The sequence below is a fragment of the Pseudopodoces humilis genome, chromosome 19 (genome assembly GCF_049639895.1).
Source record: "Pseudopodoces humilis isolate 2021_Gansu_Grassland_sample_001 chromosome 19, ASM4963989v1, whole genome shotgun sequence".
Classification (NCBI taxonomy): domain Eukaryota; kingdom Metazoa; phylum Chordata; class Aves; order Passeriformes; family Paridae; genus Pseudopodoces; species Pseudopodoces humilis.
The window spans coordinates 9,607,078-9,625,294 of record NC_142218.1 but is presented as its reverse complement, the minus strand read 5'-3'; the positions used below and the strand labels follow the sequence as shown (position 1 = coordinate 9,625,294).

Genomic DNA, 18,217 nt, shown 5'->3' with positions numbered 1-18,217 from the left:
AGGTCCCAAGGCAGTGTGCACTGACATGTCCATGAAATGCAGCCACAAGTCTCACCTCTAGGCACAAACGCAGAAATTTTAAAAGCAATTTTGTGCACACTGAACTCAACACATACTTTCCTACTTCTCTGATCCTCCACCACACTTCCCTTTACAATGCTTACAGTTGGAATAGTACTGCCTTTAATAGACATAATGATATTTCTGCTTATAGTTCTAGACTTTGCAGGGTTTCTTACAGGAAAAAAAAAAAGATTTATGTACAAACATAGACAAAAGCTCAAAATAGTGAGTTTTTCCATGTTAATCAAAAGTTTGGACAAAGCCAGAGAATTGTTTTTCTCTTTCTTGCAATGCAGGACAATAATTCAATACCATTTTTCGTGTCTGTAAATTGAATAAATTGTTATGTTGGTTTCAGCCTGGCTTTTACCACCTGCTGCTCTGAAGAATACAGGAACCCTGCTGCAAAATCCAACTCCAGCTGATTGTTAGCTACACAAAGCTGTGGTTTAACAAAGTCACTGGAGCCTACGCCCTTGCCATTTTTGCCACTTGATCTATGGAAGGATGGATTTACCGATCATAAAGCAGAAATAGATTCCCTAAACTATTAAAGAAGAATTTCCTAGAAGATGAAAAGCCACACACCTATTTCATGAAAATGTAAAGCCAAGAAATTAATAAATGGTGTGACCTGAATTAATACTTCCTTTTTTGTTAGTTTTTTGATGTAAAAATCTTCAAATTCCAAGCATTGTGATTCAAATGGAAAAAAAAAAAAGCCTTCAAAATAAATTAGGGGATGCCTTAGAACTGAGAAAATAATCATTAGCATAGATTGTTTTAGCTAACATTGGCTGGCTGTGATGTCCTGCAAATGGTCTCTCATTAAACTATGAGGAAACAAAACCCGTGTGCCATCAGGCTCTTGTGGTTTGTTGAGAAATAGCAAAACATAGAAAATTATATACACATACACATTTAAGAAATGGACAACAGCTCTCTGTAGGTGTTTATTCTACTTACAGTAACAAAAACCTGTGAAGTCCCGTATTTTAATGTACAGTGATATATTTTGCCATATAAAATACAATTTACAGAAGTTTCTATCAAGTAAACCTAAACAAACACACGTTTTGCATACTTTTATGTATGTCTTTAAATTAGAAACATCTCATTAGAAAAGAAATCTTACATCATAGTTGATGTTTGCATTTAATAGGATTTCTTTGCATGTTACCATTTTCTCTCGGGTTCAGGACACAAATGATCATTTCAGCCAGCAAATCCTGGATGTACAAGGACCTCAAGGATGCACCAATGTGACTGTGGTGACACACATGCTACCTGTAATATAGTCCTCAAGATGGAAAATGTTTACAGGAATCTAATTTTACATTTCCAAATTTATTTTAGCAAAATACCAAAATATTTATCCAGTGGTTAATTTACACATTCAAATAAACTAAAGAGGGGTTTTATTTCACACTTCAGAATTACATGCTTGAGGACTACAGGGGAAGTAGCAATGTGATGTATTTCACCATGAAAAATGTCCCTCTTCAATCACAACATGATGTACCAGCATAATTTAAACTTTAATGCAGCTGTATCTTTTTCACTGGAGAGTTTTATATACACTGCCAGCCTAAGTAGGGCCTAACAAAAGAACAGTATCATTTATTTTTCAAGAGCCCTTTTAGAATGAAAGAGCACTTCTATAATGAAAAGTTCAATCAAATTGGGACATTTGTTAAATCTGTGGAAAAATTCTGCAAAACCTAAACAAAACCAAAAAATGCTCCACTAAATCAGTTCAATTGAAGTAACAGATTTAGTGGCCTATTTAACCAAATGTTCTTCCTTCCTTTGGTTTACCACTTTTCAAAAGAAGTGTCTGATGCTTTTTTACGTTTTGCTGGTTATAAAGGTGCTACTCTTGTATTTTCTTTAATGACAGGCTTGTAAACATGAGATTTAAAATATGAAAAATAACTAAGTATGACTTGTTTCTTTGCTGTACACTTAACAGATGGATTCCAGACCCAAAATACGTGTATATAAAAGGAAGATAGTGCACTTTAAGCTTAAAACCTTCCATTTTCAAATCCTCCATCAGTCACAAGTAATTATTAACACCTCTTTTGCAGCCTTCTCCTAAACACATGACCCTGCCACTGTAAAAGAAACATGACACCAACATTTTTAGTGTGTGCTGTAGGAACAATTTTGACACCAAAATACCATGTAAATGAGATGTAAAAGTATGGCTCCTCAGGTCTGGATTAAATTCTCCTATAAAATTACAATTCAAGTTACTGGAAAACATAACTTTATAATCTTTAAAAGCAATATGCTCTTCTTAGACTTTTTCCATTTCTGTACTGTAAATGGAAACTTTAAGATAAAGATGCAAGTAGAAAAAACAGAATTTCAGTACAGGTAACATTGTGAATCTTTATAAGAAAAACATTATGCACAAAATGCAGCAAGTGAAAGTTCATTATGTTCTTGCATTTCATCTATCTGATTATTTTCATTCACAGTTGTTCAAAAATTACTAATTCGTCAGTACATCGGGTAAGGCTAGTTTTACAACAGAATTTTTAAAAGATGAGAATATGTACAGTATTTACAGATATGCAGTCCTTGCTGTGTTGCAAAAGTGTATTAGTGGAAGTGTCAGTCACAGGTCTATGACTGATTGCTGGAAGATGAAGCTTCAGTTTCCACTGGTTTCTGAGTTTCCTTCGGTGTTTCTGGCTTTGTCTCTTTACCAATTTCCTTACTCTTACTCCTATCTTTGCGATCTTTCCCTCTTTCCCTGTCGCGATCTCGATCTCTGTCTCGATCCCTTTCCTTTTCCCGGCTTCGATCCCGGTCCCTGTCTTTCTCTCTGTCGCGATCCCTGTCTCTGCTTCTCGATCGCTCTCTATCACGTCTTCTGTAAGAGTCCCTCTCTCTGTTTCTTGTCCTATCTCGGTCTCTGCTTCTTTCCCAGTCCTTACCCCGCTCCAAATCCTTGTCTCTATCTTTGTTTTGGCTCCTATCTCTATTTTTATCCCATTCCTTGTCCCTGTGTCTCTCCCAGTCCCTGTCTCTGTTCCAGTTTCTGCCACGGTCTCTTTCCCAAGGTCTGCCATGTTCTCGATCCCTTCGTCTTTCCTCAAAGCCTCTACCTTGGCGATTATCTGCTTGTTGAGGCTCTGGCTGATCCAAACCCTTATCTTTATTTCCTCCCTCATATCTCTCTCTCTGTCTCCCCTCAAATGTCTGGCCTCTATAGTCAGGATTTTTGCCTTCTCGGAAGTCAGATGTGGGCCACTGTCCTTCAGACTCAGGTCCTTGTCCAGACATATTGGAAAGAGATGCAGATGGTCCACCTTCCTCCCACATCTCTTTCCTGTGAGTTGGTGGATGGCTTGGAAGGTCCAGGAGTGGTCTTGGGGGTGGTTTCATACCTTGTGGTGACTGACCTTGGTAATGAAATCTAGAATGGGGTTCATCTTCTTCTGGAAACATTGGAGGTGTGCCTCCTCTTGGTCCTCCAAACTGATGTGGTCCTGGACCTCTTTGGTTGGAAAATCTGGGTGGTGGGCTCCCTCTCCGTTCTTCATATGGCTGTGGCAGGAGTCCCCTTGGACCAGGCATATGATTTGGAGCTGGACCTCTCTGCCCTTCAAATTGATTTGGGTGAGGCCCTCTTGGTCCCCCAAAATGACCTGGGGCTGGACCTCTTGGCCCTCCAAACTGAGGGCCTCCTCTCTGTCCTTTAAACTGACCTGGTGGAGGTCGTCTTTGACCTCCAAAAGGAAAAGGTCCTCTGTTTCCCATAAACTGAGGGGAATCTGGCCCTTCAAACTGTCCTGGAGGCCCCATCATTTCATCATACTGGGACTCTGAGAATTCCATTTGTTCCATGTGAGGTTCCCTATGATCTTCAAAATGAGATGGTGACATTCCTCTTGGACCACCATGATAAGAAGGGGCAGGGCCCCTATTATCACCAAAAAGAGGTGGTCCATGCTGTGCAGAAAATAAGGAAGGAATGGGACCCTTTTGACCTCCAAATCTTCCAGATTGAGGTCCTCTTTGCCCATCATTATTTGGAAAACTGTGCTCTTCAGAGAACTGTGGTGCTGGCCCTCTAAAATTAGGTCCATGAGGTGCTCCAGGTGCATTGAGCATCATTGGAGGTCCCCCTTTCTGCCCAGACATAGGAAATCCTCGGTTTTCCTCAAAGTGCTGTGGAGGAGGTCCGCCCTCACTCTGAACTGGTGCAGATTCAGTTTGTTCTACAAACTGATGAGACTGAGAATTTCTTTGTTCATCATATTGCACTGATGAAAGACCCATCTCTGGTTCAAAGTGTCCAGCTGCCTTTTCCTGCTGAGGAAACATTGTATTTGAAAAGGAATCCCTTCCCATTGCTTCCTTTGACTCATTTGGCCATGACACTTGATGCATATCTTGCAAAGATGGGCTGTCATTTGATGTGGAGAAATTAGGCTGAAATGATGTACTTGGAGGTGTTGGAAGCAGCACTTTACGTATAGGTTTGGAAGCAGAAGGATCTCCAGAAGCTGTTTGACCCAGGTTTTCCAAAGTAACTTGAATGGTGTGTTCAAATTTGCTGTTAGATGTCTCCTTCTGCGGCACCGTAGATGTCTGTTCACTTGAAACCCAATTATCAGCAGTAAAACCAGGCTGAGTAGTGGAAATTAAAGCATTATTTTCCTTACCAAGTGAAGTCTGCAAAGCATTTGGAAAACTTGCTGGAGCGACTTCTCTTGTGGATATCTCGTTCTGTACTACCTGTGGCTTTATTCGAGAATCAGCACTGTCATTCTCTGTCGCCATCCTTCGAGCCTGTCGAGGATCTCTGTTCTGCCTTGGGTCACAGCCCTGGTTTACAACTTGTGCTTGCTGATTTAAAGATGAAGGCAAATCTACTTTTTGTGTAGCCTGCTGGTCCTGATGGAATAATTCAGGCTTTATTAGGGAAGCTTTTGCTGGTGGAGGTGACATTAAAGCATCAGACACTGAAAAGTGAGCCATTGAAACACCAACAGCTGCTCTTTGTTGTCTGAGCGCCTCTTCTTGTTCCTCTAGCTGCCTTTTCTGTTCTTCTATTTGTTTGTTTAATTCTTCCAGCATTTTTTGCTGTTCTACCAAGGAGGAGGATGCAGATAAATCAGACACAAATGAAGCAGGTGTTTCTGAAGAACTGCTTTTACTGTCCGTATACATTTTGTTGGGTAAATCATCAACAGTAACTTTTGCTTCTTCCAAGATAGTTTCATCCTCTGGATCATAGGCCTCATCCTCCAGTTCTGCTGTAGTAGATGGTTTTTCCACACTGTAGCGTTTGTCACTTTCACCAGTCTGCATTTCAAAGGCTTTCTCTGGACCATATTCTTCCTCAGGATCATAAGGTCTGTCATCCTCCTCCTCTTCTATGGCCTTGTCCTTGGACATCTGCCCGAACTGCTGCACAATGGGATCTAACAGAGGAACGGCTGACATCCCACTATCTGCTGCAGCTTGACTTTCCTGACTGGAAGACTGAACAGTTCCAGAATCCTTGGCAACAGGCTCGAAAGTTTTCTTTTTGCCAAAGAGGGTCTGCAGGATGTGCTCAAGAGGCGTGGCGGTTTTTGAGGATGACGAGTGCGTGGCAGTGCTGCTTGTAGGAGCGGCTGTTGAAATCTGTGGGGTCACAGTAGTTGTGGGGCCGCTTTTAATGGATGACAATATTTTTAATACTGAAGGTGTCACTGCTGAGGTGTCTGGAACAGGAAGCGGGGGTGGAGGTGGAGGAGGAGATCCAGGTGGTGTTGTACTCACAGTGGAGTCTCCTGAATAAAGCATGTATTTCGGAGTTTTCTTCTCTTGTGAAGCTGGAGGTGCTTTAGAGAACAGCGATGGTTCAGCTTCCTCATGTGCTTGAATTCTGCTTCGCTTCTCCTCCATTTTTTCTGTCTCAGTGGCAGGACGTTTTCCTTTCTGACAGATAACCAACCCAAGGATTAAATTTGGCCGAGATGACTCAAGACCTGAAAGAGAACACAAAGACTGTATATGTAAAAATCTGATTTTTAATGATGCTTTCAGTAGAAACCTATTATTTTACAAAGTGGCAGGTACAGAAGTCATAAAGGTAACAGTTTTCTAAATTCCATCAGACCTATTAGCAATTTTCATTAGTCCATAAGCATATGCATTTGTTTCTTACTTTTTTTATATATATTTATACATGAGTTTAAAAGTTTAAATTCCTTTCCTCAATGCTTTCAATAAAGGATTGCAGCACCAGGCATCATTGTTAAAGTGTTTCTGCAAAAGTTCAAACGGAAGCAAGATGTTATTTTTGTATATTTACATTGTTTCTACTGTTCAATTACCCCCACCTCTCCTCCTGAAAAATCAAATATTTACATGTAGTTTGCAATTACACACAGATACTGAAAAGTAAGAAAACCTGAGCTAAACACTGCTATGTGCTATGTGTCATATAATCCGTGCTAAAAGTCCACATTGACACCAATCTATAAATATTTTGTCTGTCTCCAGGCTAAACAAACACCAATAATGGCAAAAAAGATCACATCAAACAGCATTTGGGAACAGTGTTAAAGCTGGCAATTACTCTCAGTTCGCTGAAGCTTTTTCCAGCCAGCCATTATTTTAAGAGGTATTTTAAGAAGCAGGGAAACCGTGGATGTCCCAGACAAGCCCAGGAGAGGTGTTTGGTTGGGCCAGGACCTGCAGTGGGGGTGAGATGTCCTTGGAGCCTCCGGACACAGGGTGGGTATCAGGCCTTGGTATGTCAGTAAAAACCATGACAAGCAGACCCATTCCTTTGTGAAGAGTTTCAGACTTGAAGGAAAAGTATATCCAGAAATAATAAAGTTTCAGATAAACAGGAAAAATGCAAAGGTCTGTAGGCCTGTCTCCTGCTATTACATTTTTTCCTCTTACACGCACAATTCCACTGGCACATAAACATGCTTAGAATGAAGGGCAGAGACTAAATCCTTTAACATCCAGTGGTGGCAAAGGTAGAAAATCTTTTCACTTCTGGACTAAATGGCCTTTAAAAGACCCTCATTTAAGGGCCACTGTCCTTCCCCATATTTGCCATTTGTTATGATTTCCATTCAGCAAGGAAGCAGTAATACAGAAACATAAAATAACCTGTGAAATAAAATACAATAATGCAAAATAAAAAATTCATTGTGGGTAAATGGCAACATAAGAGCTCTAACCTATGTTGACCCTGCTATTCAAGATCCCATAAGTAGGAGATTTTTATATACATGTTCCTTGTTCTTATTAAACTAACTTCTCACTAAGCAACAATTTTAAATATCTAATTATTAGCACCAAAAATCTTTTGATACCAACACAATCCACAAACCCCACAGCAGCAGATACATTCCATTTGCAAACCACATCACACATATATTAATCTAGTGAAACAACTCAGAGGTTTTACTGGGACTCCCAAATTTACCATCTAGAGAGGAAAATACATCAGCTGTTTTCCCAAATTTATGTTAATGAATAACAACTCCCCAGCTGGTGGGTGTTGACCAGTGCAGAGCATCTCACAAACAGGAGTTCACCCAGAAACTGCCAGTAGGCATTTGTTGTTCTGCTGCTGTTAAATGTTTTGGTTACCAAATTTCATACAGGCACTTGTGATTTAGGCAATTAGTCACAATGAATTTCAAACACTGAATAATTGAAATAAACAGGTGTCAAAAATCCATCAGGCAGGATATCTAATAAACAGCAATTACTGAGAAAACAGGTTTGAATCCCTGTAAGAAACAGAGATCAAGACACTAATTAAAATAGGGCAAAATTCTAATACACTTTCAAGGTAAAAAATTCCAGCAGCAAGTTAATAGCATTAGTTATAAATTACTGTGTTTAGAATTTAGTCATCATAGAATAAATCCATTAAAACATTACATTTTGATACTGGAATTTTACACAAATATTAGAAATTTTGCCTAAACTGACTAATATACTGACTAATAATACTGACTGTATTCACTCAGTTCAGAGATCAAATACTACATGATTCCTCCAACAGACATGTGGCCAGAGCAGCTTTCAAAGGCCACAGCCCTATTCTATCTCAATATCCAGAAACAGGTAAGTGCCTAATTTTATGAACAACAAAATGTTGACTGCAGTCTGCCACTACTGTTCAATAACTGCCTTTCACAAACACATGTTTTAAAAGTGCTGCAAGCTGTTCTGGCAGAGTTGGTAGTTTGCAGTGCTAAATTATTTATAACAGTTATTATCCTATTACGCATTTGAAATCCCCAGTCTGTTTTTATTGAGTTACTTCCTGTAACTAAAGCCATTAAAACAGGATACACTAAATACTAGAATTGAATTAATATTTGTTTTCCTTAGCCTTAAATACATTTTTTCATTAGATCAAGTTTACCATATTTATGTGTATATTGGCCTCATCTTTCCCTGGCAGCAGCAGCTGGTAAAAGCTGAGCTGCACTGTTCAAGACACAACTTCTGCCTGTCCCTGACAGACCCATGGGATTAGACTAAGCACACCTGTGGTCAATTTTAAACTGCAGAGACCAACACAAGATTTTATCTGTATCTTATCAATGCCATTTAAACACTTGTCCCAATTAATGATGAGAGCTATTGACAATTGTCATCAGATTTGTGCCCCCTTAATTCAGGGCTACAGATCGCTCCCAGCACTGTGATGCTGCTCCACATTCAGGCTCCTTTGCTGAGTGGAACTGACTGGCACAAAAATTCAAGTTTGTAATGCCACGTTCCTCTACTGCTGCTTCTCCTAATGAAATCTGCTCAGCTGAACACATCAAACTCCATTCACAGTTCAGGTAAAACTTTGGTGCATTTGTTTTTTTAAGAGCATTCCAAAACAGCATGAGGAGATTTCATGCCTTCATATTTTATGAAAACTCATAGTCCCTATCAAAAACTACCAAAAGATGTTATCAGCATTTGTGGAATCTTTGCTGGCATATGTCTGTTTTGATAAAATTCAGCTACTTAAGACAGTTGTTACATTCCCATCACCACTAAATGCCTCAATAAATCACTTTCTATTAGTAATTAAGCCTGATTACACTGCCTTTTACAACTGTAAGTGGTGTGTATGTGAAACAGAGAAATAAATTCACACACCGTAAACCACTGCGAAAGGACAGTGTGGAAGAGCCCGTGACACATAAAATCTGGTAATAAATATCTAAGTTAATGATATATAAATCAAGATAACCCTCCATTTTCCTTTGTTCTTAAGCTGCTCACGTCAAAGTTTTCTGCAGATCTTCTAGGTACTAGCGCAGTCCTCAGTTGTGCTCCAAATCCAATCCATCAGAAAACAGGAGAAATTCCTAATCCATACGTGCCTGATGGAACTGGCTGATACAGCTGGAATACCTTCTAACTAGGATTTCTGGAGTGGTAGGGCTTGACTGTCCTCTCCCTCCTCCCCCCTCAGCTCATATTTATCTAAATATGACAGACCATCTAAAGGCAACACTTTTCCAGGCCTTGCGAGGCTCTACTGGAAGGCACACAAATTTAAGGAGACAATGACCACGTTCCACAAAATATTTTTATTGATGGTAAAAGAAAGAAAACACAGTAAATTCCATCAGATGTCATTAGAAAGGTGTGGATTACATGCTGTGGTTTTCATACATACACAAAACAAGAGGAACAGCTTACCTGATTATTTTCACCCACTTTTAAAACACAACACAACTTGGCCCAGATGAGATAAAGGCTGCCACAGGAGTTTCCAGTGTTAATTGATGGTAGAACTCTTTAGTGAATCTTCCGTGAAACTGTTCCATCTCATGGCCTGCCTGCCTTTGGAACCTTGTTTCTGCTAACCTTTAATCTACTTGGCCTACAACTATTTATGTCAATTTCAAAACCTGACTTAGAAACTTTGCCTCCGAGAGCATCTGCAGACGAGATCTGAACTTGTTCTGAGCAACTCCTTCCAGTTTAGAAATACTTTTGCACTTGAAACTCAGCAAAACCAGTCTGACATTAAAAAAATCTTACTAATAGTGAAGCTTGACTACATTTGTCAACCTTCAATCCAAGGTAGAATTTAATTTGAAATGAAACTCATAATGGAGAAGTAAAAGAAGTGTTAAACAGAAAGCTGGTATTTTCACGGGAGTCTAAGAGGCAACAATTAGGTAAAGTAAGTTATTTATCATACCAGCAGATATTTACAGCAGATTCAATGGCCAATCCTATACTTGTGCTACTGTCCAAAAAGGATGGTATTTCTTCTTCCTGGAAAAGCCAGTCCATGTGTTAGGATTCTTTACCCACATCCCTGTGCCAAGGAGTTCTGTATTTGGTGTTTTCAATTCTTGGTATGAAATGGGATTAAGTTTTTGCCTAGCTCTCAAAAATTCAGTAAATTACAGACTATGAAGTGCTGAGATTCAACAATTCTAGTTATATGGTAATTTAGACAGCAATAATCCTGCCTTTTCAGCTATTGCCTAAAAACAATCACCTACTTTGTGCACTGTTCAAGGACAAATAAAAGAGATTTGAAGTGTATGAGAAAAATCTTGTCTGGAGATGCAGAGCAAGCACCCTTGGCCATCTCATGGAGGAAGGGACAGCACTGAACTCATGATGTTCCATTTGTTGAAAACCTGTCCCAGCCACTGTTGCTCCTGCATTGAAGCTCTGAGAATGCTTTATTGAGTTTCATGCTACACTATCTGAGGGGTAGAGCTCAGTCAGCCTCCCAGAAAGGTGAGCTCCTTGTTGGTTGTTCCATACCTACCGTGTAGTGCTGGCCATGGCCACAGCAACGGAGCTCTGCCTTCACTGCAGCCTGCAGCTCTTCAGCTTCTCAACCTAGTGCTTGCTATAAAACCTACATCCTTCTTTGGAAATTAGCATATGCATCTCCTTATCCTTAGATGAAGATGACTCCAAATTTTGTAGAAGGGTGTTTCGCACCTGAATTCATTCTCAGTTCTTCTGTCACCATGTTCAACATGGGGTAAACTCACCAAACACTATTACAGGTAATTTTATCTAAAGATAGAAGAATCTAACCCTAAGGAATGGTCCCTTTTTCCCCAAAGGACTGACTTTCTGAAGTCAATGATTTGACTAGAGCTTGAACCAAGTAGAACAGAACATTTCAAACACCTCGTGCCTCATCCTGCATGTACAGTTTAACTCAGCATGGGCAGTGACAATGCACTGGAAGCACCAGAAATGTTACCTTTGTCTTCACTCTGACTTCTTGACTCCTGTCGGATAAGTTTCCTGCTTGAATTAAGTGATGGTGAATGGCTTGTAAGGGTCTAGGGTTGGTGAATTTAGAAGCTGCTGATAATAGGGTGGGAGTTTTTTCTGGCTTTGTTTGGCTTTTTTTAATATAGTGGCTGTTCCACATCCTTGATTTTACATGTAAACTTGTTATCCTAAGACATATGACCATCTTGTTGGAAAGACTGAAGTTTGGACAATTTTATCTTAGTGGAGTTTGATTTCCAGTTTTTTTCCTAATTATGTACTTTAAAATTGGTTTTATATAAAAAAAATTAACTAATGATTACATTGAATATTCAACAACTTGTCTCAGATTGGCTTTTGTCTTGTGATTTTACCTAGCATTGTACCTCCCCTGTTTTGTGCTTACCTGGTCCCTCAAAGGGCAAGAGTTTGGAAGGAATTGGGTCCTTAGAACTCAGGGGGATCAGGTAGAGATCCTTGACATGTCTGTTGTTATTAGCTACAACACCAAAACGACCACGACTGCTAAAATAGGAGTAGAGAGAGATATAGGCAACTTCTTCTTCTTCTGTTGCAGGATGGAAACGAATCAAACACAATTCCTGGAATACAAAAGCAAAGTGGAAAAATTCAACCTGCAACATACCAGCAAATGAAATGGTAAAGGGCAAATTCCAGAGGTAAAAATAAACTACACATTTATCACTCCAACTATGCCTTCAGGGCAACACTCTAGATTAAAGAGACTACTGCTGTTCAATTTGCAACATTAAAGTAGAATTAGGTTTGTCATTTTCAGAAACACAAATTACTTGTGTATCTTACATCAAGCTGAACAGCTTGAAGCTCAAATGAAAATAAACAGAAAATTCTTAGTTTCATGTTTTTTTCTATAATGTCTATAATTTTTTCACTTCTGAAGTGGTTTTAATATTAAAATATACTAAGCACATTAAATGATAAGTGCCTTTTCTTTAAAATTTGAATTTCAGTCTTCAATATTTCAGTTAGTAAATAGTATGAAGATTTAACTACTGTGCAGTGAAGACAGATCAAGATTTACAGCTCAATAAACAAATTACTAAAATAAATCAAAAATTTCAAAGAAGTGGTTTAGGTAGTTTTCCATGTGTGATCAATGTCAGTATTTGTTGTTTACTACTCTATTTTATAAGAAGTTGTCATTTTACATTGCTGTCTATTTCTCCTGTGTTTTGCAAAGGATTTTAAGTGAATACCTTAGAAAGCGAAGATTTGAGTTTGCCAACATAATCCCAGACTGTCTTCGGTGAGATCCTCCCACCAATATGAATTGTGTCAGGTAAATCCTAAACAAGAAGTATTACATGGTAGCGTGAGAAAACCAAAAATGAAAACCAAAAAAGGCAGTGCAGGTTGCCCCATCCCAGTAGCCCAGTGGATAGTTAAATTTTAGTAGACTTTTGTATACATGTTTTTAAATTCAGCCAGGCTATTCCTAAATTTGGAGGTGTTTAATTATGGTATGTGACCCAAAGGCCAACAGGATACACAGAACAGATACACACTCCAAATGGGGAAACTACAATATGCACATATATTGGCTTTTAAAGGGAAGCTGCTATCTGAAATACAGCTTTTCTCCACATTTGCAGAGAGCCCAAGTCACTTAAATTATGGTGAATTTCCTGTCACGAGGACAGTGAAACTCATTTCAACGAAAGTAAAACTCTGAAGAACAAGCAACCCTAAGAAGCTCTAAACCATACATTTGTGTTTGAAAATTCCTAAGTCACCTAAAATGCCCTTGAGAGAAAAAAGAGAAAGAAAAACTTTTCTACTGAAAATGTATGTACACCCTCTCAGAAGAGTATCATCCAACTGGTTTTACTTGAAAATTAGTAACAAGGATGATATTTTTCATAAAACGCTGAACAAAATTTTCAAACAGATCACATCAGTGACCCATCTAGTTTGAGAACAGAACAAGGCACACAACTTTAAAACACTGACTCCTAAACAAGTGATGTAAAGCCATTACTCCACGTTAGGTTCTAAAATATGAATAAACACGTTGAAAGACATTAGAATTCTTCACAGATTTGTGAGGGATTTTTTAAAAGGCTAAATTCTTTTTCTTGAGCTACTTTTCCTATTACTACAAAGATGTAATTTACCACTGCTATAGTTGTAATGTAACTCTATAAACACACAGTGCCCCCAGCCTTTCTAGCACCAGGAACTGCAGCACAGACCCATTCCAAACATACACACACCTCACTAAGATAATCAAAGCACCCGGAAACTGGATACGCTTTAGTGACAAATTTGGCCACACTCTGCATGTTAATAAATCCTTTCCAAATGGTGTTGAGACGAGAGAGAAAGAGGGAAGTATCACTGTCCTGAGGTGAGCGAGGCTCTGAAGCACTGCAAAACAAATCCAAACAGATTGGTTACAGAATGCCAATGAGGATGGACCCTTTTAAAATAAAAATTATTTTAAATTTTCTTCCCTCCTCCTATTGATCTGATACTTTCTTTTGAATAATAACATTTTTACTAGATGCTTTGTTAATGTTTTCCATTATATTGGTATTAGTCAAAAAGGCAAGAAGTAGCAGAAAATGAACTTGTAGCTGCAGACAGGCAAAGAGATGCCAAAATGCATGACTTTTATAAAACCAATTATAGACTTCTCACTAACTAAGTAAACAATATCCTTCTGAAAGACATTCTAAATTCAAAGAACTTGCTATGAATAAAACTATTTTAACTGAAATTGCAAAAGGGTATACTCAGCAGTATTTATTTTTACTATTGTGTATACTCAGAATGTGAAAGAAAGCCACTTCCTTTCAAGCTTACCAATTGGTTAATTTTAATTTGTATTTAGATGCAATAGTATTTTAATACAGAATGAAAACATGGAAATGCCTCTAAGCAATCTTTCCCATGCAATATCTTTCTAGATGTTAATGTATATTCAGACTTCTAAGTCTGTATGATACCTTCAAGTTTTATTTCTATGCTGGAACACTGTAGAATCTTTGTTCTCAACCTACATTGATTCTCTGAAAACTTTACCAAGCTTGAGAAAGCAAATGAGGAAAGATGGCACTTTAAAAATGTGAATTGGGCTCCCTGAACTTTAAACCTCAACAAGCCTTTTGGCTGAGGGAAAGGGAACAGGATATGGGACACATGGGAAGCTGCAGAGAGCCACAGGAGGGATGTGGCAGCTGCTGAAGATACGCACTTGATGTTGGGTGACTGATGAACCGCCAGGTATCTGGGATCTGGTGAGGAAGAAGGCTTGGTTAATATCGATTTGGGAACAGTTGTAACTGGTTTGGAAGTTTCCTGTTTGGTTTCCCCCGTGGAGACTTTGTCAGCTGCGGGCCCAGGACGTGGGGCCGGTGTCACGGTCCCAGAGGAGCTGCCCATGGCTGTCCTGGGGTCTCTGCCAGAAACCGTTACAGTTGTGACAACAGGGCCAGCACAGGAGGCAGGGACAGCAGAGACCTCTTCAGATCCAGCAGAGTCTGTGCTGTTCTGGCTCTGGCTTGTAGGAGTGTAAGTTATTTCTGTGGGTGGCTGGGAAACTGTTTCTGCTGCCGGTTCAACATCAATATCCATTGCATCATCAGCAACGGGCTCTTTGTCAGGCTCTGCTGCCGGGGCTGCTGCAGGACTTTCACACTTGGCCTGCACTTCTGGCTTTGATTTCGACTCCACCTTCTTAGCAGAAGCTCCTGACTTCACCTTCTTAGCTGGTATCTCATCTTCTGATGCTGAAACCTGGCCTACAGATTTAAATCAAGTGCTTTTGATTAGTATTTAACAGCAGTTTGGAGAAACTATTTCAAACAAACAAACAACACTTTTAAGTAACAGTTCTTTTACTTTGCTCAAGGTCAGCATTGTCAATAAATACCTGTACAGATTTTACAGTTCAGGTCAAAAAGATGGGCTCGATGCTGACTGGTTGTATCCTTCAACATACTGCTAAAAACATCTAGAGAAGGAGCACTGTTCAAATTGGGTGCAGTTCGGGTTGACTCCTGCTGTTCCTAAAAGTGAATAAACACAAAACATATTACAATTGATCATTAATTTCAACAATAAAAAAAAATACTTCAAAAACTGTTAATTCAGTTTTTTTAAAAAATACATAGAAGTCCTTGCTTAAAGCATATAATGTTTGATAGAGTTATCACATGATACATGTCCTCATATAAAAGCCACAGTGCTTTTAAGTAGAGCTCACATTCAGAAAGAGATTTTTCTGTAAATTGACATCAAGGGCTGAAAAATAAACAGCATTCTTGAGGTGCCTGTAAAATACACCCATCACTGGCTGTTGCAGTCTTTCACCCTTGAGGAATGCTCATAGAACACCCAGTGGCAATGATACCCCCACAGTTCAGTGAAACTATCTGCACTTCTGATAAGAAATTTGAAGTCCTAACTGCCATTTCTCCCCCTCCACATCCTCATGCTGAAGGAACAGCCCTAGTACTCACATCAGAGTCAGATACTGGTGGAGAATCCTCCATATTGACAGCAGGCACATGTTCCCGTTTTACGGCCGTTTTCTTGATTTCATGAGATTTGCTTCTTGACTCCACCTGAAAGGAACAAAACAGTGTTGGTAAAAGCTACATATATTTATTTCACTCTGTACTTTGCTATCATTTGGTATGTGGTAGGGAAAATGTGTATTGAAACTGAGCGTTACTAGTGTTTTGTTAAGAAGAAAATGGTGCATTAATGTATAATGGATAGTAAAGGTTGCCAAACTTGCTCTTAACTTGTACCTAAGGTCATAGGGAAAAATTAAGTTACTTACTGCCTTAGCTGGTTTCTCTTTCCACACAGACAGTTCTTTAGATAAAAGTTCTTCTGGCTTCATTCTCACCAGCTTTGACAGGGAGATTTCCTCACGAAGGACACGATGGAAAAGTCCCTGAAAACAGAAGAGGTTTTTGCCTTGCTGAAGAGAACCTGCTCAGGTAGCTGACAATATTCACAGTGCTGGGCAGGGAAAACCTGCTCCAGTTTCTTAATTCTCCATTAAAATATCACCTACATATGAACAAATTTGGAAAGGTGCAACAACCAGAAATCAGGGATGAAATAAACCCCAAGTATAAATATATTATACCAAATGCTGAAACTGTGTAAATACCAATCACCAACTAAAGTAGGCTTTGAACTCCTACTTAAGATTAAAATATTGTTAAAAATGCTTGAGTGGCTTTATAATAACATTTTATAATTTAGTAAGTCTCTGTTTTGAAACTCCTGATGTTAAGGGTAGAGTCTGACATACCATTTAAGCCCAAAAGCACATTTCTATAGAAGTTCACTGTTTAAGAAAATTCCAAACCTGGTTTTTGGGGTCCTTGAGATTGAACATGATGCTACGGTATTTGCTCTTGTATCTGTTGTCTGTCACTTGGAACAAATTAAACATCTCCTTCTCAATGTTGAGTGCCACTTTCCCTACTTCACTCTCTGTCATGACCAGGTCATCACTGTCATTGACTCTGTTGCAAACAAGAACAGGAATATGTGCTTAGGTCAGGGGTGAATGGTCAGGTACAGTCACAAAAAATAAATTTTTCAGAGCTGACCTCGGCTGCTCCTCACCCAGAAAAGGCTCAAGACTCCTTTAAATGAAACCTCAAAGCCAAAGTCTATCTCAGGACCTTGAACTCTGGCAAACTTTAATTACTGCCTGCAGATGGCCATGGATGACGTGGCTTTGGGAGACCAAGTCAGCCTTTACTCCTGCTCGTGGCACTGCCAGCAGGAGCTTCTCTGCCAGGAGTGACACTGGGAGCTCAAGCACATGAGTTTCAGTCCTTCATTCCCCACTGTGACCAGGATTTCCTTTTCAGAGACAATACCAGAGGGACGTGGCTCTATGGCAAGTCTTTACGGTTGGCATTACCTTTAATAATTAATGTGAGAAAATCCACATTTTTTTGTATGTTGTTTATTTTTTTCCTGTCCTAAGTGATAGCTGCCTATTGACCAGAATTTCTCATTGATTTTCATGTTGGGACAGGAGGGAATCTCTCTCCTTCAATGAGCTTTAACCTTTCACTATGGTACTTCCTGTACTATGCTCCCTACAACTCTACATCTCCAACACTGCCATCTCTAGACTTTAAAACTCAGAGCACCTAGATTATAGAAGCTTCTATGCTGTGATTTAATCCTTCAACTGTGATTGTCTCAATATAAATGGAATAGCATTTCATAAAAGCTTTATCACATGCACATTTATTTTCTACCATGAATTCTTATTTCAAACATAAACTTGAGATGCTGATTACACTTGTAGTAATTTGTTGCAGAAATTCAACCCCTCAAAATTCCGTATCAAGACAAACTAAACTCTGCATGCTACTTCTAGATGTAGCTTCCTATAATAAAGTGTTTTGAATTCCCACCTCTTCCATAAAATTTCTTTTAGGGATCGTCGAATATTCTGCCGAATCTGAGAGTTAGGCTGTGACTGGGCAGGATTGGCTGAGGCTTTTCCCTGACTACTTCCAGCTGCAGCTGACATGGAAGACAGTGAAGGCTTTTTGAGTCCTCCACTCAGACTGGAAGACGGAGCTGCTTTCTTGGCAACTGATGATCCATGAGAGAGAGGTGACTGCTTGGAAGGAACACTGCCTGATGCAGGCCAAGGTTTCTTGGGAATGACACCTTTGAAACTTCCAGCAGCCTTCAGTGGTGGTTTAGCTACAGACGTGTTGGAGTAGGATGGCGACTTCTTTGAAGGCAGATTTTTGGTGAGAGAAGAGGACTGTTTCTCCATGATAGATACCACAGCCTTCTTTGGTGCTGATGTGGACTCTGCTCGATCTTCATTCCTTTTCTCTTCCCTTTGAGCTATAAAAACAAA

At 39.3% G+C, this 18,217-nt stretch overlaps 1 protein-coding gene across 1 annotated transcript in view; it reads right to left on the bottom strand.

Annotated features, from left to right (window-relative positions):
* Positions 1 to 1,003: 1,003 nt before the first annotated feature.
* DIDO1 (death inducer-obliterator 1) overlaps positions 1,004 to 18,217 on the bottom strand; it is a 48,460-nt gene continuing 31,246 nt past the window's right edge. Inside the window, exons 8-17 of the mRNA XM_014254073.2 lie at positions 17,757 to 18,204; positions 16,685 to 16,844; positions 16,145 to 16,261; positions 15,819 to 15,923; positions 15,230 to 15,365; positions 14,552 to 15,098; positions 13,569 to 13,722; positions 12,552 to 12,641; positions 11,720 to 11,915; positions 1,004 to 6,059 (exon numbers count right to left, since the gene is read on the bottom strand). Coding sequence (XP_014109548.2) covers positions 2,698 to 6,059; positions 11,720 to 11,915; positions 12,552 to 12,641; positions 13,569 to 13,722; positions 14,552 to 15,098; positions 15,230 to 15,365; positions 15,819 to 15,923; positions 16,145 to 16,261; positions 16,685 to 16,844; positions 17,757 to 18,204 — 5,315 coding nt within the window. The 3' untranslated portion in view covers positions 1,004 to 2,697. The remainder of the gene's footprint in view (positions 6,060 to 11,719; positions 11,916 to 12,551; positions 12,642 to 13,568; positions 13,723 to 14,551; positions 15,099 to 15,229; positions 15,366 to 15,818; positions 15,924 to 16,144; positions 16,262 to 16,684; positions 16,845 to 17,756; positions 18,205 to 18,217) is intronic.